Genomic DNA, 21,506 nt, shown 5'->3' on the forward strand with positions numbered 1-21,506 from the left:
GTGGTGCGCATTTTCTCAGCCATTCTCGGGCAGAAGGGCCCCTGTGGATGAGAGCTCCACGTCCGCTGTTCCAGAGCTGCTGGGAGATGCTGCTGCGAGCGGGCCCGAGTCTCTGGAGTGCCCGGCAGGCCCTGCGCTGCCCTGCGGCCTCAGCCAGGACCAGGAGGCCTTCTGGAAGCTGGGCCTCACCAAGGAGGTGCTGGCCGCCCACACCCAGAAGGAGGAGCAGAGCTTCCTGCTGCGGTTCCGGGAAATCAGGAAACTCGACGTTTTCCAGTCTCGCTGCCATCATTATCTGCAAGAAAGGCCCAAGGGGCACTTGAGCAACAGGAGTAAGTGATGACGTCTGAACTAAAAGTGGGTTTTATTGTTGTTCTTTTTTTAAACTTTGTTCTTAACGCTACTGCGTCCCGTGAGGCTTTCAGATGGTGAGCGCCCCCTGTTTAGGACACCTGCATTTGTAAGATGCTGTTGGAGCTTGAGCAGTGACACTCTTGGGGATGTCACCTGCGTTCCCAAGGGAACCGTGCTATAAACAGTGGTGACAGGCCCACCTCCCCCACTGTGGAGCACAGGGCCGGGCAACTGTCCTCCTGCCTTGCCAGGCATTCTCTGCCTGGGTGGCCCCACCCCTCTCCCTCCCTCAGAGAACCAAGGGGGCGAATTCATCACCCAGGGAAGGAGCATTTGACGTCAGGCTCCTGAGGAAGCAGGGATCCCAGATGATGCTGCAGAAGGAAAGGGCGCCCTTTCTCCCCAGAATGCACACCCTCCTGGCGGGTTGGCCTTGCCATTGGGGCCCAGACTCCAGGGCCAGACAGAGCGTGGGGGGTCTGAAGAGCCAACACGGGGCTGCGGTGGAGCAGGCTGGCTTCCTCGCCCCTCGTCTGGTCCAGGAGCCGGGCTCCCAACCCCCAACTGCCTTCTTGGGCCCTGCGGTCAGGGCCAAGCTGGTTGGAGATGCCAGCTCTCTCCTGGGCTCCAGGCCCCGAAACAAGGATCAGATCTACGAGCCCAAGGCGCCCACACCGCGAGGGCCCAGCGCCCCTGGCCTCTGGGCAGATGTGCCGAGACGGGTGTCCCAGGAGTGACAAGCTGGCCCTGCTCTTGAAGATTATGCCATTCCCGCTCTTCTTTCTTCCTTCCTACCTGGACCCAGGGTTACTGAAGGCACACAGGGAACCTCTGGAAATCAGAAGCCAGGGCCCCACCTCCCCAGCCCCAGCTTGGTGCAGAGTCCCAGCGCCCGCCAGCCCCAGCTTGGTGCAGAGTCCCGGCGCCCCCCAGCCCCAGCTTGGTGCAGAGTCCCAGCGGCCCCCAGCCCCAGCTTGGTGCAGAGTCCCGGCGCCCCCCAGCCCCAGCTTGGTGCAGAGTCCCGGCGCCCCCCAGCCCCAGCTTGGTGCAGAGTCCCGGCGCCCCCCAGCCCCAGCTTGGTGCAGAGTCCCGGCGCCCCCCAGCCCCAGCTTGGTGCAGAGTCCCGGCGCCCCCCAGCCCCAGCTTGGTGCAGAGTCCCGGCGCCCGCCAGCCCTGTTGGCCCAGCAGCTTGTGCAGTGCCCCTGCCGCCCAGCTGTCCCCAGCAGCCCCGCCCAGACCCGGAGCCCAGCACTGCAACTCCCAGTCACAGCGGGAGACGGACTCTTGCAGGAAGAGCACTAGGCAGACAGGCTGGCGGCAGAACCCCCACCCGCGTGGCCGTTCGCGCCAGGCCGGCCCATCTGCCCTGGTATGTGGCACAGCTGGCAGGGGCCAGCCCCACACGCCCGCTGCCAGAGCCCCCAAGTTACCCTCTGTGACATTAGAAGAAAACCTGAGGTTCCTGGGGCCCTCCCACTGCCTGTGCCCCACCCACCAGGCTCAGTGTGACCCCCTGGCCCACAGCACCCCCAGTCCCGGCCAGTGCCCAGGGGAGGAGGGGGGACATGCCCTGTGTCCCCCACACCACAGGTTGAGTCCCTACAGCCTCCTGAGGACGGCCCCTCTCAGCAGGTCTTGTGTCAGAGGAAGACCTGTGTGCCTTCAGCCTTTTGACTCCACAGGCATGGACCCAGGCTCCTTTGGCAGATGAACCAGGAAACATCTCTTCTTAAAAATGATGTCTTAAAAACATCTCTTTTTAAAAGCTTGTAAAGTTGAGATATGAGGTTAGATGAGATCAGTGGTTCTGCCTTTCAGTTCATTTCAGTCCCTCACTCTTGTCCGATTCTTTGTGACTCCATGAACTGCAGCACGCTAGGCCTTCCTGTCCATCACCAATTCCCAGGGTTCACCCAAACCCATGTTCATCAAGTTGGTGATGCCATCCAACCATCTCATCCTCTGTCGTCCCCTTCTCCTCCCACCTTCAATCTTTCCCAGCATCAGGGTCTTTTCAAATGAGTCAGCTTTTCGCATCAGGTGGCCAAAGTATTGGAGTTTCAGCTTCAACATCCATCCTTCCAATGAACACTCAGGACTGATCTCCTTAGGATGGACTGGTTGGATCTCCTTGCAGTCCAAGGGACTCTCAAGAGTCTTCTCCAACACCACAGTTCAAAAGTGTCAATTTTTTGGCACTCAGCTTTCTTTATAGTCCAACTCTCACATCCGTACATGACTACTGGAAAAACCATAGCTTTGACTAGACTGACCTTTGTTGGCCAAGTAATGTCTCTGCTTTTTAATATGCTGTCTAGGTTGGTCATAGCTTTTCTTCCAGGAAGCAAGCATCTTTTAATTTCATGGCTGTAGTCACCATCTGCAGTGATTTTGGAGTCCAAAAAAATAAAGTCTCTCACTGTTTCCATTGTTTCCCCATCTATTTGCCATGAAGTGATGGGACCTTATGCCATGATCTTAGTTTTCTCTTTTTCTTAATTTAATTTAATTTAATTTTTTTACTTTGCAATACTGTATTGGTTTTGCCATACATTGACATGAATCCACCACAGGTGTACATGAGTTCCCAATCCTAAGCCCACTTTTTTACTCTCCTCTTTCACTTTCATCAAGAGGCTCTTTAGTTCTTCTTCACTTTCTGCCATAAGGGTGGTGTCATCTGCGTATCTGAGGTTATTGATAATTCTCCCGGCAGTCTCGATTCCAGCTTCTGCTTCTTCCAGCCCAGCGTTTCTCATGATGTACTCTGCCTATAAGTTAAATAAGCAGGGTGACAATATACAGCCTTGATGTCCTCCTTCCCAGTTTGGAACCAGTCTGTTGTTCATGTCCTGTTCGAACTGTTGCTTCTTCACCTGCATACAGGTTTCTCAGGAGGCAGGTCAGGTGATCTGGTATTCCGAAGTCTTTAAGAATTTTCCAGTTTGTTGTGATTCACACAGTCAAAGTTTTAGTAAAGTCAGTGAAGCGGATGTTTTTCTGGAATTTCCTTGCCTTCTCTATGATCCAGTGAATGTTGGCAATTTGGTTTCTGGTTCCTCTGCCTTTTCTAAACCCAGCTTTTATATTTGGAAATTCTTGGTTCACATACTGCTGAATCCTAGCTTGAAGGATTTTAACTCTCATTGTATCGCTATTATTTTAGCTGCTCCCAGACTAAGAAACACCTCTGGAATAGACTCCTCTTGGAAAAAAAACGGGAAAAACCGAAAGCTGAAGTCCAAGCGTGTCAAGCCTCGCGACTCCTCGGGCAGCACTGGGTCTGGGGGGCTGGCGCCCCAGCGGCCCCCACTGGTCGGCCTGAACACCACGGCCTGGTCCCTGTCGGACACGTCACAGTCCAGCTGCCCAGCGGTGCCCTTCCCTGACCCAGTGCCAGCGTACTCCCTGCCCTTGTTTCCAGCCCCAGGAATAGTGCCCGCACCAGGGACCGTGGCCACAGGGTCCGGGGCTGCCCACACCAACCTGGCGGTGCCCATGGACGCCCACCAGGCGCTCAGGGCCCAGCCCCCGCCGTTCGCCGGCCCCGTGGCCCCCGTCGTGGCATTGGTCTTGCCTGGCTTCTCCTTCTCCCCGGTGACCCCAGCCCTGCCCGCAGCCTTCTTCCCCGACCAGCGGAACTTTGCATCTGAGATGCCTCCTGCCTCACAGCCCGACTTCTTCCCCGATCGGACCTCAGCCCCCAAACAGCCGTGCCCATGTGCCCCGGCAGAGCGAGGGCAGTCCTCGTCGCGGGTAGCCACCCCGGGAACCCCGCCCTCGGCCGCCGGGCTCCCAGACAGGACCTCCCCGGCACTCTTCCAGTCCCGCGGAAGCTCACCACTGCAGCTCAACCTGATGCAGCTGGAGGAGGCCCCTGAGGGCACCGCGGCAGCCACAGGGGCTGTGGGGACCGTGGGTGCCGGCGCCAACTGCAAACCTGGCTCGTCCTGGGACTGGCAGCCCCAGTCACCTCCAACCGTAAGCACCTCCTGATGCCCTTTGTCTAAAGCTGGTGGCAGACTCGGGTGCCGGGGCAGGCTCTGCACCCCCTCATGCCTGACACGCTTCAGTTTGGGCACAGATTCGTGTGCCAGACATGAGCATGTTCCCAAGGCCCTGTCACAGTAGACCTGTGACTCTAACCGTCCTGGGACCTGAAGAGAGAGAGATGGCCGGCAGATGCGGTGTCCAGACAGCCACAGGGACTTCATAACGCATCGTCAGGGGCCTCCGGGTGTTAGGTGGATACTTCGAGGATGGAGCCATCAGGTTAAATGCCAGAGCAGAGGCTCCTCGGAGGGGGACTGGCAGCAGAGGGCCTCTGGTGAAGGACCAGAGCCGGAAGGAGCTGGGAATCGGTGCTCAGTCTCCGTCCTCCCAGGTCTTGAGGACACAGGCATGTACGCTTACTTGGTTCATGAAACGGCTGTGTGATTCCCAGCTAACGCGTCTGTGTTCTGAGAGCCGAGGCAGGGCTGTCCGTGAGCCGTCCCCCAACACCCATCCTGTGTCCAAGGCAGGGCCACCTGAGTTCCCACCCCCAACCTGTGTCCAAGGCAGGGCAGTCCGTGAGCCCCCCAACACCTGTGTCCAAGGCAGGGCCACCTGGGTTCCCACCCCCCACCTGTGTCCAAGGCAGGGCAGTCCATGAGCCCCCCAAAGTGGGGCCGCGTGGGCCCCCCCAACACCTGTGTCCAAGGCAGGGCCACCTGGGTTCCCACCCCCAACCTGTGTCCAAGGCAGGGCAGTCCATGAGCCCCCCAAAGTGGGGCCGCGTGGGCCCCCCCAACACCTGTGTCCAAGGCAGGGCCACCTGGGTTCCCACCCCCCGCCTATGTCCAAGGAGGGGCCATGTGGGCCTCCCCCTGCCGGTGCTCTGGGAGAGGAGGTGGAGACAGGGGCCCCCAGTACCTCTGCTGCCTGCCTGGCCTGCAGGCTGGTTCTGAGGACTGGCAGGCTGGGCACTCCCAGGCCGGGCCCGTGGTGCCCCCGGCTGGCCCTGCTCTCGGGGTGCAGGAGGCAGAGCCCGCCACTGGGAGGGGCGCCTTTGGGTGCTGTTGAGGCGCGGTCCTGCCTCTGTGTCCACTCGGTGGAGAAATAAGTGTAAGGCTTGGATTCCCACCGGGGCTCCAGGAGCCACCGTCTCTCAAGGGACTCTCCCAAAATGGAACCCAATCAAACGTCATCCTTTCCACTTCCGAGAAGCGAGCTGGGTTCCGGGAACCCGAGGGTCTGTGCCCATGGCCCATGGAGGAGGGGCCGGTAGTCTGAGGAGCCTCCGTCCCCTCCCCCACCTCCACTTTGCACGGAGACCTGACTGGGTGTCCCCTCCCTGTTCCCCCAAGCACGCGGAGCCGGCGGATGCCCCGAACAGCGACGCCCTGTCCTCGTCCAGCGGCCTCCTCCACCTGCTGCTGCACGGGGACCTCTGCTCGGCCACAGGCTCCGCGCTGTCCGGGAGTCGGGCCTCCGCCACCTCCTGCTCCCTGGGCTCGGGCTCCCTGGGCTGCGATGCGTCCAGAAGCGGGCCAGGTATGTGGGGGGTGCCGGGAGCCCTGAGTGGGGTGGAGGGTGCAGTTGACGTGTGTTTGGAAGACCCCCACGTGACGCACCTGGGTGTCCTTGGCTCTCTGAATCCGAGGGCACCAGTCGCCCCAGAGCCTCAGGCTGCCGTGTTGCTGGGCCCAGTGTCAGGGTCCTTCCTGACTGCGCAGCTTCCGGCTGCACCCTGAGCGGCTCCTCGGAGCCTCACACGGGCCACAGGCCCCCTCCTCCTGCCTCATGGCCAGGCCCGGCTCCCTCTGTCACCTGTCACTCCCCGCATCGGTGGGCACAGCAGGCCCCGCACCCCCGTCCCTGGCTGGACCGTCCCTGGGGCTCCCCGCGTGTGCCGGGAGGGCAGGCAGTGCTGCACCGTCCGAGCAGCTCCCCTGGTGGGCGCTGGTGTGTGGCCTCAGGCAGTACCGGCCAGGGTGGTGCAGTGTGGCCCGGAGCTGCCCGGCGAGAGCAGCGCACACGCATGTCCCCAGGCTGTAAGCGCCCCGATTCCCTCACCTGGGCAGAGCCCCCTTCCCCCAGGAGGCCAGGGAGGGGAGAGCACAGCCTCTTAGATGGGGCCCTGCCTGGACCCCCCGGCCTCGCCAGCAGAGAGTCACCTCCGTGGTTCCTGCTGACACTCGCTCTTTAAATGATTTTTAAATTATCATCCAGAGAATTGGACCGTTGGAAAAAGAGAAGGGACAATCCCCCAACACGCACGGTAGCTGCCCTCCCCTTACAGGGGCGACTTGAGCTCGAGGTCGTGACCTGCGGCACTCTGTGTCTTAAAGGCAGCAGCGACACGAGCCACACCAGCAGGTATTTCGGAAGCGTCGACTCTTCGGAGAAAAACCATGGAGCAGCGGCGAAGGCGGAGGTGGGCGGGACTGAGCGCCTGCTCAGGGGTGTCCTCCAGGACCCCGTCTGGCTGCTGATGGCCGACACGGACGACAGCGTCAGGATGACCTACCAGATGCCTGCACGGTAGCCGCTCGCCCCTCCTGGGACGGTGTGGGGCTGGGCTCGGGATCCCCCCAAACTGTGAGGCCAGAGGACTTCCCCCAGCCTTATCTCAGATGGAGCGGAGGGCACCGCTAGAAGGGGCCCCTCCAGGTGGCTGGCCGGCCGCACGGAGCCCTGTGGAGGCCCTGCTCCCAGCCTCCAGGACCACTGCTCCAGGGGCCCCCCGGCTGTCACTTGCCGTGTACGAAGCATTTGTGCCAGTGTCGTCTCTTTTGCTCTGCTGCCAGTAACCCTGTGTGGTCAGTGGTGTGTGTGTGTGTGTCTGTCTGTCTATCTGTCTCAGAGATGCAGAAACCAAGAGTCAAGGTGGGTGACCATCCCAGGCCACCAGTTACTCTTCAGGGAGCCTGGTCTGTGCCTCAGTTCTGACCACTCCAAGGAACCTGGAACCCATTAGGGTCCCTGACCCTGTGCAGTGCCCCCTTGGTGGGGGTGATTTACCCCAAGGCTCAGAACAACCAGGGCTCTGGGCCAGGCCAGCCTGGGGCTCCGTCTCCAGGGCCGCTGCGAGGCAGGCCAGGGTAGCAGGTGGCAGGGAGGGCTTATCTACTCTCCACCTCGCTGGTGATCACCACCTCACTGGTGAGAAGCTCCCAGGTGCAGAGACAAGTATCTGCAGGTGCTCAGCTCCTGTGGCTGATCTAAACTAAAATTAAAACCAGGACTTGGTGTATCGTTTTCATAGAAAAACTACAGATTATTTACTAGAGAGATTGTTACCTCCAATAGGGTAATTTAAGTGGAAAGGAAAGTTAAACAAAATCATCTAAAATTGCATGAGTAGGACTTCCCTGGGGTCCAGTGGTGAAGACCCCACACTTCCCCTGCAGGGGCCACAGGTTCCGTCCCTGGTCAGGGAAGATCCTCTATGCTGAGGAGTGTAGGCAAAAAAAAAAGGATAAATTAATTAAAATAAAATTACGTGAATAATACTGGAAAGACTGGTACAAAATGAGCATATACTTTAAAAAAGATAACGCTTGAGGCATTCTAAAGCGTCCGTGTTTCTCGCTATTTCGTGAAGAAACTTGGAGATGGTCCTGCAGGAGGACAGGGAGAAGCTGAAGGCACTGCAGAGGTTCCAGCCCAGGTTCACGGACGGGCAGAAGCAGGAACTGCAGGACGTCCACCCGTGGATGCGGTTGGGCGGCGTGCCCACGGCCATCAACGTGGCGGTAAGCTCTGGGACAGGGCGCTTCCTGACATGGCGTTCAAAGGCGCTGTACATTTAAAACTTTGAAGATTAGATAAGAGCATTGAAAAAAAAAAAAACCACGACACTGTTAGATGTCCTTCAAAGAACTTCCTTCCAGTGGCTTTTCGAGGCTGCTTCCAAAAAGGTCTCCAAAATGTCTAATGTCAATCACATGCTGAAATTTGAAAATCTTTTGAGTTGTCTTCACAATTAAAACACAGACCATTTCTTCTATCCTAAGCCCTCAACATCCGTGTAGACCATAAGAAGCAGGGGACAGCGAGCCCTCCTCCCACTCTAAGCGGCTGCCCCCAGGCTGTCTGTTCCTTCTCGAGGGTGTCTCTGTACCCCAGCTCCCTTCTCCTGCTCACTTCCCCAGAATGGACACAGCCAGGCTCCGGGGTGCCCGGCCTTCTCTGTGCAAACTGCCCCGGCCCAGTCAGCTCCCGCCTCCGCACGGGAAGTGGCATCTACACGCCAAGCCCCACCAGCGTCCACCTCTGGGGAACTTCCCGGGTTTCCCCAGAGACAGCCTGCCCAGCCACTCTCTTCCCACCCACGCCTCCAGGGCGACTCCGCGCCACTCCACTTGCTCAGACCACGGGCCTGGACTCCCCTCCTCTCGTACCCTGATAAAGTCCACCGGCAGGGCACGCTGGCCTAACCTTCCGGGGGGTGGAAAGCAGCCGCTTCCCATCGCCTCCAGCGTCACCACCCTGGTCCATGCCGCTGCTTCAGCGGGACTGCCAGCTGCATTCTGCCCCCCGCACAAGACCACGTCGCTCCCCACCCCAGCCCTGCGCCCCTCCAGGGTCTCCATCCCGTGATCACAGGCAGAGGAAAGTGCCATAAAGCCGTTAAACCGTGTCGCCCCCTCCCCACAGCCCCCGTCCCCCTGCGTCCCCTCCTCTCTGGCTGTTCACTGAAGACCATCACGAGGCTCCTGCCCCAGGGCCTTTGTGCCTGCCCTGCCCTCCGCCTGGGGCTCCCCTCTCCTCACACAGACACACGCTCGCTCTGGCTTCCTTGTCTTTCCACATAGAGTTGTGTTATTGACCTACCGTCACTGTGTGTGTATGTTGCTCAGTCGTGTCTGACTCTGTGACCCCACGGACTGTAGCCCTCCAGGCTCCTCTGTCCATGGGATTCTCCAGGCAAGAATACTGGAGTGGGTTGCCATGCCCTCCTCCAGGGGATCTTCCCAACCCAGGGATCGAACGTGGGTCTCCTGCATTGCAGGCAGTTTCTTTACCATCTGAGGGACCTGGGAAGCCCCAGATGATTTACTGCTACACAGCAAATAACCCCAAACTTAGTAGCTTAGAATAAGAACCATTTATTCTCCCCACTGTTTCTTGGGTTGGAATTTAAGAGCCGCTTAGCTGGGTGGTTCTGGCTCCGGTCCTCTCCTAAGGGTGGAAGATAATGGCTGGGCTCCTGCCTCCGGGGGCAGGACCGGAGCTGGGGGATCTGCTTCCGAGGGGGGTCCCTCCCGCGATGCTTGTGGGGGCTGGCTGTTGGCAGGAGGCCTCTGCTCCTTGCCGCGTAGATCTGACCTTGGCGCTGCTTCCGTGTCCTCAGGACAAGATCCCAGCCTCCCCTGAGGGCATGGGGCCGGGAGGCTGGGGGTCTGTGACAACCTGCATCACCTCCGCTTTGTTAGAGGCACGTCAGAGTCCAGGCCTCCTCCTCTGGAGGAAGGAATACCAAAAAATGTGTGGGCGTATTTTAAAGCCACTACAGTCGCTCTTGGTGGCCTTTTCTGAACGTTGACTGTAAAGTGACAGTCCTCACGTACCTCGTTCCACGCCAGCCCAGCACCTCCCGTCTCATAATACGCCTCGGAGCACCTCTGCTCCGGCTACTAGGAGGTCTCTAATGGGGTATGGATTTTCCTCTCTGTTCACTGCTGAATCCCGGTTCCTAGAACGAGCCTAGAGCACAACAGATGCTTAACAGGTAGGTGTTCAACATGAGGAGGAACAAATAAGTCGGTAGCTTGTTGCTGTCCCATTCTACAGATTAGAAAACTGAGGTCAGAGAAGGTAAGTACCACTCCAGGTCACGCAGGCAGGAGGAGGAGCACTGGGACCAGGGCCTCTGGTTGATGCCCCCCACCTCACTGTGCAAAGCTGCCTCTCAGATAAGGTTCCTAGGGGACTCGGATCGGGGACGAAGCAAGCCCCACAGCCCAGTGGCACCTCCTCACCTGCCAGCAGCCTCACGGTGGACACCTGGTCACCTACGCCTCGTTCAGACTGAACTGTTGTACCAAAGATCTCATTTTCGTTACTGATTTACATTTTTCTTTTAAGGGATGTGTTTACTGTGAAAACGAGGGAGAAGACAACCTCTGTGTGTCATACGAGGAAGACATCCCTACGCCGGGGCTCAGCGAAGTGACAGAGACCAAGGAAGGCGAGAGTGGGCCCGCCCGCCGCCCGGAAACGAGCGGCGGGCGCAGCGCCCCTCCCCAGGGCGGCCGCGCCGCCAGCGACGTCCGCTAGGCGGCGCTCTGGGGCGGGGCCGGGTTCGCGCGCGTCTCCGGTGAGACGGACGAATACACTTTTGTGGCTTTTTTTTGTTTTAGAAAAAAAACCCATAGTTTTCTGAAGGGGTGATTTAAAACCATGGAGGGCAGAAGACGTTAGCGAAGAAATGCTATTTTATATTTATGAATAAAATACAGATATAGGGTGTCAGGGGGACAGGGGAAGGAGACCTTCACTGTTCAACTCGAGCAAGACTGCCCGCCTCTTTGCGTGGGGAGGCGGCTGGGCGCCCCCACGCGTCCGCAGACGGGCCGTCCCGGGTCTGCCGGCTCCCGCGGGCCGTCCCCAGGCCGCGCCCAGGCCGCGCCCACCCGCCGGGGGTCCCAGGGGCGCCCCGCTGAGGAGCAGCGGTCCAGGGCTTGCCAGCGTTTGTGTTTGTGTTTGGATCAGATCAAATTCTGTCCTCTCCGGGGGCGGCTTTTTCTGTAAATTATTTAGTCAGACTGATGTCTTTGAAACCTACCAAGTGGAGATCACAGCCTCTGCTTATTTTCTTTCAAAAACCTCCTTTTCAAAACGTTTCGCATTAAACGGTGCGTAGTTTGAGAAACCCGCGGCTTCAGCCCCCAGTGCAGCTGCAGCAAACGGTTCATCTGACAGAGTGTGCGTCCAGGGCGAGTCAGGTTGAACTGCGGGCTGCGGATGAAAGAAGCCGACAGGTTCCTGTGGCCGGCTCCACCACGGAAGTCACACGTCCTCGGAAACACGGCGCAGACCCTTCCGGGTGTTGCTGCAGCATCCGTGCATCCTGTTCAGACCAGGATGCCCGCGTGTCAGTGAAAGCGGCACTTGGCCCTCCCAGCCAGGCTGTGACCGCCACGTTTGGGACTCGGCGCATGTTGGTCCGTCGTTGGCACTTGCCAGGCGTCAGCTCTGGCGCAGCCGAGCCAGCCACTCCTCCTGGCTGAGCTGGGCGCCCCGCACCCTTTTCATGAGCCTTCACTCACTGATGCCACTTCCGGTCTCTGCAGAGACGTCCCCTATTGTCGCTGGCACTTTTGGGAGGACACCCGGGGAAGAGTGAGACCAGACTGCTCACCTTTTTGCAAAACCTCACATCGCATCGTATATCCCAAAGACAGCTTAGAAAAAATGTTATACTGGTCCCTGGAGTGAATGAGAAGCTGCCCGCGATGAAACGATTGGCTTCCAGTTGCACTGAGTCCTGTAGCAACTTCAAAGAAAGCAGCTTCCCCCTGGCTGCCCCCGCCCATCCTTTGATGGAGAAGCAGCTACTAGAATAGGTGAAGCCTCCTTGTAATCCAGTTGGTTTTCATAGTAAAATCATTTTATGCCTGAATATCAACCTTACTTTTCATAAATGCAAAAAGTTTAATTATTTTTTTAAACGTAAAAGCAGCATCTTCAGATCCCCAAGGCAAGGTGTAGTCTGTGAGTTTGTGTGGAGATCAGATGCTACAAACGGCTTCTTGCCTGAGTCAGATCATCGAGGGATAGTCAAGGTTGCATTGACTTTACCTGAACTGCCAAAAGGTTCTCTCCTGTCATTGAATGTTTACCATCAGCATTATCTTACTATTTATGTCCGTCTGTTGATTAGGTGCCATGTAGCTTCGACGCGTGCTGAGCAGTGGACTGTAGGAGCAGCTTGTGAAACTGTTTCCACGGTGCCGACACGCATCCAGTCTTGTTCTTTCTAGTGTGTGTGCTTACATGGGCGTTACGAGGCTTGCTCTCAATTTTAAACTGAGCCTTCTTTTTAATATATTCCCGAAAAGGTATGTAAATAAGCTCTCAGAGTCTGTGTAACAACACATCAAGCCTTGCCGGACAAGTGGTTTGTTTATGCTCAAGCCAGACTTTCTTCACCCAGTGCAATATGTTTGTTGGGCTGCTTCTGTCTTTTTATGACTTTTTTGCCTTTTAGAAAATTGGTAAATAAAGCAAGTATATTTTTATTTTGTATATTTTTAATATAGCCCAGAGAAATAGGAGCCTGAGTTCTGTTCGTTTATTTCTTTTCTGCACGGTGTGTGAGATCTTACTTAGTTCCTGGACCAGGGATCAAACCTGTGCCTCCTGCAATGGAAGCACAGATTCTCAACCACAGGGAAGTCCCTATTTTTATTTCTGTATTTTTAATATAGCACAGAGGAATAGGAACCTGAATAGAGACAAAGATTATCAAGTGATTTTTCTAAGATGAACCCTAGAAATTCTGCTTTAGGAACTATTCTGTCTCCAAGGCACTCCTCACCTGTTCCCACGCACAGTGTGCCTCTTGCTGGCCCTCCTGCCGTGTGTGTGTGTGTGTGTGTGTGTGTGTCTCTGTGTGTGTGACACGCAGCCCCCACCCCAGTGAACTCCCTGTAGTGCAGTGTTAGTCACTCACTCGTGTCTGACTCGTAGTGCCTCGTGGACTGTAGCCCGCCAGGCTCCTCTGTCCATGGGATTCTCCAGGCAAGAATCCTGGAGTGGGTTGCCATGCCCTCCAGGGGATCTTCCCGACCCAGGGCTCAAGCCTGGGTCTCCTGCGTTGCAGGCGGACTCTACCACCTGAGCTACAGGGGACTCCCTGCTGTAGATCTCATCCTGGAGTCCAGCCCCTCCGCGGTTTCTCACTCACAGATGGGGAGAAGGGCCGCTCAGCTCGGCCCCTGGTACTCACACCCGCTCTGTGGTGAGCCCAGGCACCTGCTCCTCTCTCTCCCCGCCCGCTCTAGGACGTCTGTCCCACCGGGGCTGGCTGCCTGTGCACTGGCCCGGGGCTGAAGGCAGCGAGGTCAGAAGGATCTGAGGCCAGAACGGCCTCGTGTCTTCCACCAGAGGTGATATAGGCAGCGCGGCACAGCCTCCTCCTGCCCCACCCCCGTGCTTCCTCCCACAGCAGCGAGACCTTGCAGGGCCTGGCCAAAACAGCGGGGGGCTGCTTCTCGCTACCTCCCACTTCATACCATTCCATGTCGTGGGTCCCAGACTTGGTGCCTAGCCTTCCCAAAGCTCCCTGAACAGGAGGAGGAAGGCTTGGCTCTCACCTCCCGTCCTGGCCTCCTGGATCCAGGTGGTGGTTGGGGGTGGAAGCTAAGTCCTCCCAGTGGACCTAGAGGCCTCTGCAGACCCCTTCAGTGGCCAGATGTGGAGATCGCCTGCTTCACCGAAATTCTAGGAGACCTCAGGGTGTTTAGCTGCGTTTTTATCTACCGTTTAACCCCAAGGGCACCCCTCCCCTTTATTTCCAAACCAAAAGGAGCTTCTCCAAGCTGCTGGGCTGATTGCCCACCAGGGGCCTGGACATCCATAGACTGGCCACCGCCTTTGTTCCCTGCGGATTTTATGGCTTGCCACCCCTGCCGCTAACTGGTCTCCCTGAGGCCACTGCTGCGCTGCCCGGCCTCTGTTGGGCTCTGTCTTTGGATATGGGGATCAAAGAGCCCAAATGCTCAGGAAGTCTGCGCTCAGGCAACCTTTGAAGGTGGGCTCAGTCCAAGCGACAAATGGCAGGAGGTGGGTCTGCTAGGGGAGGCCATGTACAAGGAGAGAGAGAGGGCGTGCTGGTCCTGAGACGGGGCAGCCGGGTTTCTGGGAGGGAGAGGCCAGGCCCGCCAGCCAGTGGGCCCACTAAAGGAAACAGGCTGGCTTCAAAGATGAGGCCTTGGGCAACTTCCAATCTAGCTGGAAGGATTTTGCTGGAGGAGGATTTTGCTGACTCACACACCCTACACTATGGTGGTGATTTAGTCGCTCAGTCGTGTCCAGCTCTTTGCAACCCCATGGACTGCAGCCTGCCAGGCTCCTCTGTCCAGAGGATTCTCCAGGCAAGAATCCTGGAGTGGGCTGTCATTTCTTTCTCCAACCCTACTCTATACTTGTGCTTTTTGTCCCAAGGCTACTTAGACTGAGGTATGTCCCAGCACTGAATCCTCTTTCCTTCAGTTCTAGTCAGCATTCCTCAAGGCCCCCCGACCCCATGTAAGATCAGGCTTTGGAGATCCTTAGCCCTTGCTCAACCATCTTCTCGTGACAACTGTCACCTGTCTTGTTTTCACAAAGTTAGCTCTATATCCTACGACCACCATTAAGCCTTTTCTATCAATCTACAGAAAGACACAATGACGTAGTGACTTTCGCTCACTCGTAGACTGACTCTAAATCTTGAAACGCTATGAGCCATATTACCCTGTTGTGACTGAAAGAATTGGCTACTGAGCCAAGTAAGTACTAAGGTTACATTTCTCTCCTTGGGCAGCTTTTTGTTTTTCCCAGGGTTCTGAGTTGCCTTTCATTTCTTGTTTGCACCGTTGGCCTTTATCACTCTTCCTGCACTTCCAGTTCCCCATCGGCCTTCCCCAGAACCCCAATCATCCTGTTCCAATATACAGTGCTTATCCTGGAGAGCATTCTAAAATACTCGTTTGATCTTATTCAAACAATACAGTCAATAATGGGAGGGCTAAGAGTCAAGAGTGTAACAAACATCACCGAGTTGGTTTTCCCATATCTGAGTTCCTCAAAGTAGGGCAACTTAACTGCCATTCCTGGGCGTGGGGGTGGGATCTTGCTCCCTGGGGTGCTGTCTAAATGGTGAAGAAAAGTGAAGTTCCAGGCCAGCTATGGGGTCTCTCCAGTTCCACTACTCAAGCCCCTCTCGCGCTCTGTCCGGCCCTCCACTATAGGAGGGGAAAGGGCAGTCAAGCTTCTGATCAGGCAGGGGAGGATGGGAGAACAAGAGCTAAGCTTTCTCCCCCATGGCTTATGAGGGAGACCAGGAAGCACACAGAGCATTTGAAGGAGAGGAGCAGGTTCCTTCCCTGGGTGAGCAATGCAGGGCGGGGAGTGCATCAGCACCCTGCTCAGAAAAGCAAAGAGACAGCCAAGTGAGGACCAGCAGAAGGGCTGCCCAGGGAGGCCCCGAGTCCCAGAGCCCCTACCCACCCAGGGCTCACAGAGGTGAGCTGGCCTTGCTTGTGCTTAGTCCCTCAGTGGCATCCAGCTCCTTGTACAGAGCCCCCAGACTGTAGCCCACCAGGCTCCTCTGTCCATGGAATTCTCCAGGCAAGAGTACTGGAGTGGGTTGCCATTCCCTTCCCCAGGGGATCTTCCAGAGCAGGGGATCAACCCCGAGTCTCCTGTGTCTCCTGCATTGGCAGGAGGGTTCTTTACCTGCAGAGCCACCTTTGGGAACCATCAGAGCTCTCAAGCTTGTCCTATTGTGGAGATCCCTCTGGTGGGGAACCTGAAGTAAAGTAGACACCGGAGGGTAGAGCCATCTTCAGATAGTGGGGGGCCCAGGTGGGCGTCTGCAGCCCAGTCCTGCCGCCCGGCCACCCTGCTGTCCCTGGATGTTTCTTTCTTCTGCTTCCTCCAGCTAGGCTCCAGACACTCCATCTTCCCTCCCAGCCCAGGGCTTCTGCTTCACCAGGCTCTGTGCTGGGGTCCTGGTTAGAGCACCCCTAGCCAAGGATGCTTATAACCTGGAGGGGCCCAGAACCAGACCCTGATGGTCCCAGTCCCGGGAGGGAAGCAGCCGGCCCTCCCACCGGGAAGATGGAAAGGGAGCTGGGGCCTGAACCGCAGGGAAGGAGCCCTTTAAGGGAGATCCCAGGCGCTCGAGGTGTAAGGCTCTCTGTGTGCCCGGTACAAGCCCTGGCCGCCTGAAGGCAAATTGGTATCCCGGCTTTGCCAGGAGAGCGCGTGGACCTAGGCCTTCGGCGCTGGGGCCAGGCTGGGGCCCCCAGGGTGCCGCCCCACCGCCCACGCCCCCCACCCTCAAAGAGGCCGGGCCGGCAGATGGGCGGCCGGCCCTGGGGGTGGCGGTCGTCTGGCGGACACAGGCGCACCCACCCCCGCGCCCGCCCTGGTGACAAAGCGGCCGAGACAAAGGCGCGGCCAACACCTGTCGCTCTTGGCTGGGCTGCCGCTTTTCTCTGCCGAAGCGGCTGCAGCTGCCAACTGTCACGGGCATCAAGTTACGGGGACCAGACGGCGGCCTCCGCCAGCCCGGCGAGGGGCGGGGGAGGGAGGGGGAGAGCCGGGGGGAGAGGGAGCCCCGGGGCTGGGGAGGGGGGCCGGGCCGAACGGAAAGGGGTGTGGGACCAGGGAGGGCAGGATGGGGCAGGGCGAGCTTGGGTTGCGGACGGGGGGTGGGAGGGGGTGGGGGGTGAGAACCAGATAATGTCGGGGGTGGGCGGGGGAGGGAAGGCCGGGCGGCGGTGGGTATACTGAGGGAGGAGAGGGAGGGGGAAAGGAAGGTGAAAGGGGGTCGGGGAGCGGAGGGGCCGAGCAGGAGATGGGAGGGCGATGAGGACCAGGAAAGGACCAAGGACTAGAGAAGGAGGTCCGAGAGATGGAGCCGTGGAGGGCGGGCCTGCGGACCCCGCCCCACTAGGATCCCCGAGGGGGCTGCAGGCGGGGCTGAGACCCGGGTATCAGGGCCCACAAGTCCGCTAGAAACGCAAGGGGCAGGGGCTCGCTCCCACCCCTGCTGCCCTTAGGGCCCTCACCTCCCTGGGACTCTGCAGCCTCCCCAGACCGGACCTGTGGCTCCCTCCAGCTTCGGAGACCGCGGTCTTTGCTGCGGCTCTAGCCTCTGGGACCCCAGCACGCGCGCTGAAGGGTCCCTCTCCTGTGGCATCTTAGGTGAAGGGAGTCAAGCGCGAACGGATGGATGAAGGGATGGGCGCGCTCCTGCTCGCGCGCTCAGCAGACCTGGGCGACCGGTTCAGAGTCGGAAGGGAAACCAGCGCACCCGGGGCCATAGCCCTCGGGGTCATCGCCCCCTCGGGTGCCCACTCCCCCTCGCCAACGCGGGGGTTGCTCGGAGGCCTGGCTGGGCTTTCTCCCCGCACCCACCAAGTCCCCGGCTGCAGGCCACGCCCCGCCAGCTGCTGGCCGACCCCGGCGGCGGGGCCGGACAAAGCGGGCCTCTGCCATTGGCCCGCACAAGCAATTGGCGTATTGAGATGCAAATAAGGTGCTATAAAAGGAGCGGGATCGGGTGCTGGTGTGAGGACTCCGCGGAAGACGCAAGGGGGAGAGGGCGGTGGCTTCGGGCTTTGCGCGGCGAGGGGCGCGCTCGCTTGTATCGCTCGCCGGGCTCCCGGCGGTGCGCGTCATGGCTCCGCTCCTGGCGCCGGGCCGGGACCGCGCGGGCCGGGAGGATGAGGACGTCTGCGAGGCGCGAGGGGACCGCAAGGTGCTGGCTGTATCCGCGGATCGGCGAGGGAGCGGGCGGGCTCGGGGGTCCACGCAGGGCCGGGACTCAATTTCTCGCTTCCCGCAGGCCCGGAAGCCCCTGGTGGAGAAGAAGCGGCGCGCGCGGATCAACGAGAGCCTGCAGGAGCTGCGGCTGCTGCTGGCGGGCGCCGAGGTGAGGCCAGCGGGGTCAAGGGTGGGAAGTGTCCAGGGTCTGCGGGCCCGCGGGCCGGCCTCGCCTCACCTCCCCTCCCCTGCGGCGCAGGTGCAGGCCAAGCTGGAGAACGCCGAGGTGCTCGAGCTCACGGTGCGGCGCGTGCAGGGCGCGCTGCGGGGCCGGGCGCGCGGTGAGTGGCGGCCGGGAGCGCGGCGGGCGGGGGTCGTGGTGGGGCGCGTTCGCCCGGCCTGTCGCGGCGCGGCTCCACTGAGGACTTCCCTGGCCCGGGGCAGGGGGCGCCCCCCGCGTCTCCTGGGTGAGCTTCGTTCCCGCGGGCCGGGCGGGCCGGGCCACAGCGGTCGCGGCTCACGGGACCCGGCGCGGCTCTCTCCCCCGCCATCTCCGAGCGCAGAGCGCGAGCAGCTGCAAGCGGAAGCCAGCGAGCGCTTCGCCGCCGGCTATATCCAGTGCATGCACGAAGTGCACACGTTCGTGTCCACGTGCCAGGCCATCGACGCTACCGTCGCCGCCGAGCTCCTGAACCACCTGCTCGAGTCCATGCCGCTGCGCGAGGGCAGCAGCTTCCGCGATCTGCTGGGGGACGCCCTGTCCGCGCCGCCCGCAGCCCCGGGGCGGAGCAACTGGCTCGTAGGAGGCGCCCTGGAGTCCCCCCTGCCCAGCCCCCGGGTCTCCGGGGAGGACCAGTCCTCAGACCTAGAGGAGGTCCCCGAGGTTGAACTGAGCCGGGCCGCGCCTGCCGAGGGGACGGACTCGGTGCCCGCAGCCCAGGGCAGCCTAACCGCTGCCCGCTTGGCCCAGAGTGTCTGGAGGCCTTGGTGACCAACGCCAACCTGGGGCCTGCGAGATGGGCCCTGCCTTCCCAGGTTCCGTTCCCTCCTCCCTGGGGTCCAGATGTGGCGGGCAGGGTTCTGGATATTTCCCGGTCCTGCTGTTCAGTCCCGCATAACCAGTCCAGCCAGGCCCCTTTTTACTAGCTGGAAGAATGTTTATGCATTCCCCAGCCCCAGCCCTCTGGTGGGTGGAGGGAGGGAGCTACAGGCGGGAGGAGAAATCTTGTAGGGCTCCCAGGGTTCTCTGGGATTGGCCTGCCCCAGACTTCTCAGGCGCCCTGTGGGTCTGGGGGCAGAGGCGATGCAACGGAGCTGAGCCTCTCCTGGGTGCTGGGCACTAGTGTCCTGGCAGAAGGAGACCTCAGGACCTGGCAGCCCTGGCCATTCAGCCAGGACACGGGGGAGGCATTCTGCAGGACTGCCCAGAGCTGCCACAGAGAAGCAGAGTTCTCCGTGTGTCTTGCATTTAGCACACTTGATCTTGTGTATTAGGTTGCCATGGATGGTTACAATTGTGTTAAATAAAGCATTCTGGAGACATAGTTACCCTTCTGAAGTATTGCTGAATGCTGTGGTGTCATTAAGGTGTCAGTCAAATGCAGAAATACAAAGCCAAGCACATTTTCCCCACATCTAATGCCATGAGTGGATTTAAAACTTCTCACTGTCAACAAACAAAGAAGGGTGGAGGCGATGGTGATGGACGCCCCATGGTGCATCTCGTGGTGGACAGTGCTTCCACTTCGCTATGACCAGGCCATTCCAGGTGGGTTTCCCCTGTAGGTCCTTGGACCTGGCTTGCTCTCCCCGGGAACTGTGTGTGTTCCTGGTGATGGAAACTCAAGCATGGAGTTTGTCTCGAGTCACTAAGGAGAAAGGAAACGGCTGGTTCCCAGACCATTCCCTTGTTTGTGAACTTCCGGGAATAAAACTGATACCTGACTGCTAGCCACATGGTGTGGAAGTTTCTTTCAGAAGCCTGTTGGGTCCATGAGTGTGGTGCAGACATCTGTCCACTTAGGTGATTACGTTTCTCTACTGAAGTGCGAGCTTCCCCATTGCCAGTGACCTCAGGGACACAGAGACCCACCCAGTTCATGGCCCAGGCAGTTTGGACTTCAGGCCAAATTGAGCCCAGGAGGTCAGCAACCCTGGAAAGAGGGATACAGGCAGCTGGGGTGTAGGGAGCCCACCCTCTTGGGCTGGGTCAGGGCCTGCAGGTCATGTGGTCGGCTGATCGCAGTCCCTGCCACAAGGAGCCCAGCTGCCACATCTCCTGCCCCAGAACCCCAAGCTTATTCTTGTTCTCTCTTAGGGTTGGCAGTGCCCAGGCCTAGTCAAGGGGTGACAGTTTAGGATTCACACCTAGGTCTCCTGTCCAGTGTATATCTTTGCTTTAAAATGTCTCTCCCTGGAGCTTCCCTGGTGATCCAGTGGTTAAGACTCTGTGCTTGCAACAATGGGGGCACAGGTTCAATTCTTGGTTGGGGAACTAAGATCCCAAATGATGTGTGTGGTCAAAAATAATAATAAAAATCAGTTCACTTGCTCAGTCATGTCTGACTTCGTGACGCCATGGACTGCAGCACGCCAGGCCTCCCTGACCATCACCAACTCCTGGAGTTTACCCAAAGTCGTGTCCATCGAGTCAGTGATGCCATCCAACCATCTCATCCTCTGTCGTCCCCTTCTCCTCCTGCCTTCAATCTTTCCCAGCATCAGGGTCTTTTCAAATGAGTCGGTTCTTTGCATCCGGTGGCCAAAGGATTGGAGTTCCAGCGTCAGTATCAGCCCTTCCAATGAATACTCAGGACTGATTTCCTTTAGGATAGACTGGTTGGATCTCCTTGCAGTTCAAGGGACTCTCAAGAGTCTTCACCACCACAGTTCAAAAGCATCAATTCTTCAGCTCCTAGCTTCCTTTATAGTCCAACTCTCACATCCATATATGACCACTGGAAAAACAATAGCTTTGACTAGACGGACCTTTGTTGGCAAAGTAATGTCTCTGCTTTTTAATATGCTGTCTAGGTTGGTCGTAACTTTTCTTCCAGGGAGCGAGCGTTTTTTAATTTCACGGCTGCAGTCACCATCTGCAGTGATTTTGAAGCCCCCCCCAAAATAAAGTCTGTCACTGTTCCCATTGTTTCCCCATCCATTTGCCATGAAGTGATGGGACCAGATGCCATGATCTCAGTTTTCTGAATGTTGAGTTCAGAAATGTTCCCTGTCACTCCTGCCCAGTAAGCCCATCTGGTCCATTTGGTTACATCCAAGTGCCCTCGAGCTCAAGTCCATTTCCATCCTGTTGGTCTCCCTGCATTCTCCTCAGTGTTGACACTTAGACGTGAGATAGGCATCACAAATCACCGCCGAAAAACTACTGATTTCCACCCCCCCACCCTCCCGAAAGGCGTTTGGAGGCGCCCTGCTGTCGGACGCTGGAGCTCAAGAGATGTTCGAAGGCCCTGGAGGCGCTCGGAGGTATTCGGGTAGCACCCGGAGCTCGGAGGCATTCGGGAAGCACCCGGAGGCGCTCGGATGTATTCGGGAAGCGCTCGTAGGAGCTCGGACGCTTTCGGAGCTTTTGGAGGCGACAGGCTCTTGGCCACGCCCCCGCCACGCCGTCACGCTCACGCGGTGAGTTCTGGAAAATGTAGTTCCAGCCCTTTAATCTTCCT

The 21,506-nt window shown here is 58.5% G+C and overlaps 2 protein-coding genes and 1 long non-coding RNA gene across 4 annotated transcripts in view; 2 read left to right on the forward strand and 1 right to left on the reverse strand.

The window, feature by feature from the left end:
* The window catches only part of PER2 (period circadian regulator 2), a 39,764-nt gene extending 27,180 nt beyond the window's left edge, over positions 1-12,584 (forward strand). The window contains exons 18-23 of the mRNA XM_027967088.3: positions 75-332; positions 3,521-4,335; positions 5,703-5,889; positions 6,687-6,879; positions 7,943-8,093; positions 10,429-12,584. Coding sequence (XP_027822889.1) covers positions 75-332; positions 3,521-4,335; positions 5,703-5,889; positions 6,687-6,879; positions 7,943-8,093; positions 10,429-10,620 — 1,796 coding nt within the window. The 3' untranslated portion in view covers positions 10,621-12,584. The remainder of the gene's footprint in view (positions 1-74; positions 333-3,520; positions 4,336-5,702; positions 5,890-6,686; positions 6,880-7,942; positions 8,094-10,428) is intronic.
* A 2,434-nt stretch (positions 12,585-15,018) lies between these two features.
* Positions 15,019-17,488, reverse strand: LOC132657772 (uncharacterized). Its single transcript, XR_009596375.1, has 2 exons — positions 17,127-17,488; positions 15,019-15,859 (listed from the first exon to the last, which is right to left on the reverse strand). It is a non-coding gene; the product is annotated as an uncharacterized LOC132657772 (long non-coding RNA).
* Positions 17,489-17,630: 142 nt separating this feature from the next.
* Positions 17,631-19,367, forward strand: HES6 (hes family bHLH transcription factor 6). 2 transcript variants are annotated; one of them, XM_027964212.2, is made up of 4 exons: positions 17,631-17,818; positions 17,906-17,992; positions 18,083-18,164; positions 18,387-19,367. In XM_027964212.2, the coding sequence occupies exons 1-4, from the start codon at positions 17,738-17,740 to the stop codon at positions 18,812-18,814; spliced, it is 678 nt and encodes a 225-aa protein (XP_027820013.2). In that variant the 5' UTR covers positions 17,631-17,737; the 3' UTR covers positions 18,815-19,367. The 2 variants fall into 2 exon arrangements, with proteins under 2 accessions (XP_027820013.2, XP_027820012.2); XM_027964211.2 differs by having other exon boundaries at positions 18,083-18,124; positions 18,387-18,515.
* Positions 19,368-21,506: the final 2,139 nt, after the last annotated feature.

This window comes from Ovis aries, chromosome 1 (genome assembly GCF_016772045.2).
Source record: "Ovis aries strain OAR_USU_Benz2616 breed Rambouillet chromosome 1, ARS-UI_Ramb_v3.0, whole genome shotgun sequence".
NCBI lineage: Eukaryota > Metazoa > Chordata > Mammalia > Artiodactyla > Bovidae > Ovis > Ovis aries.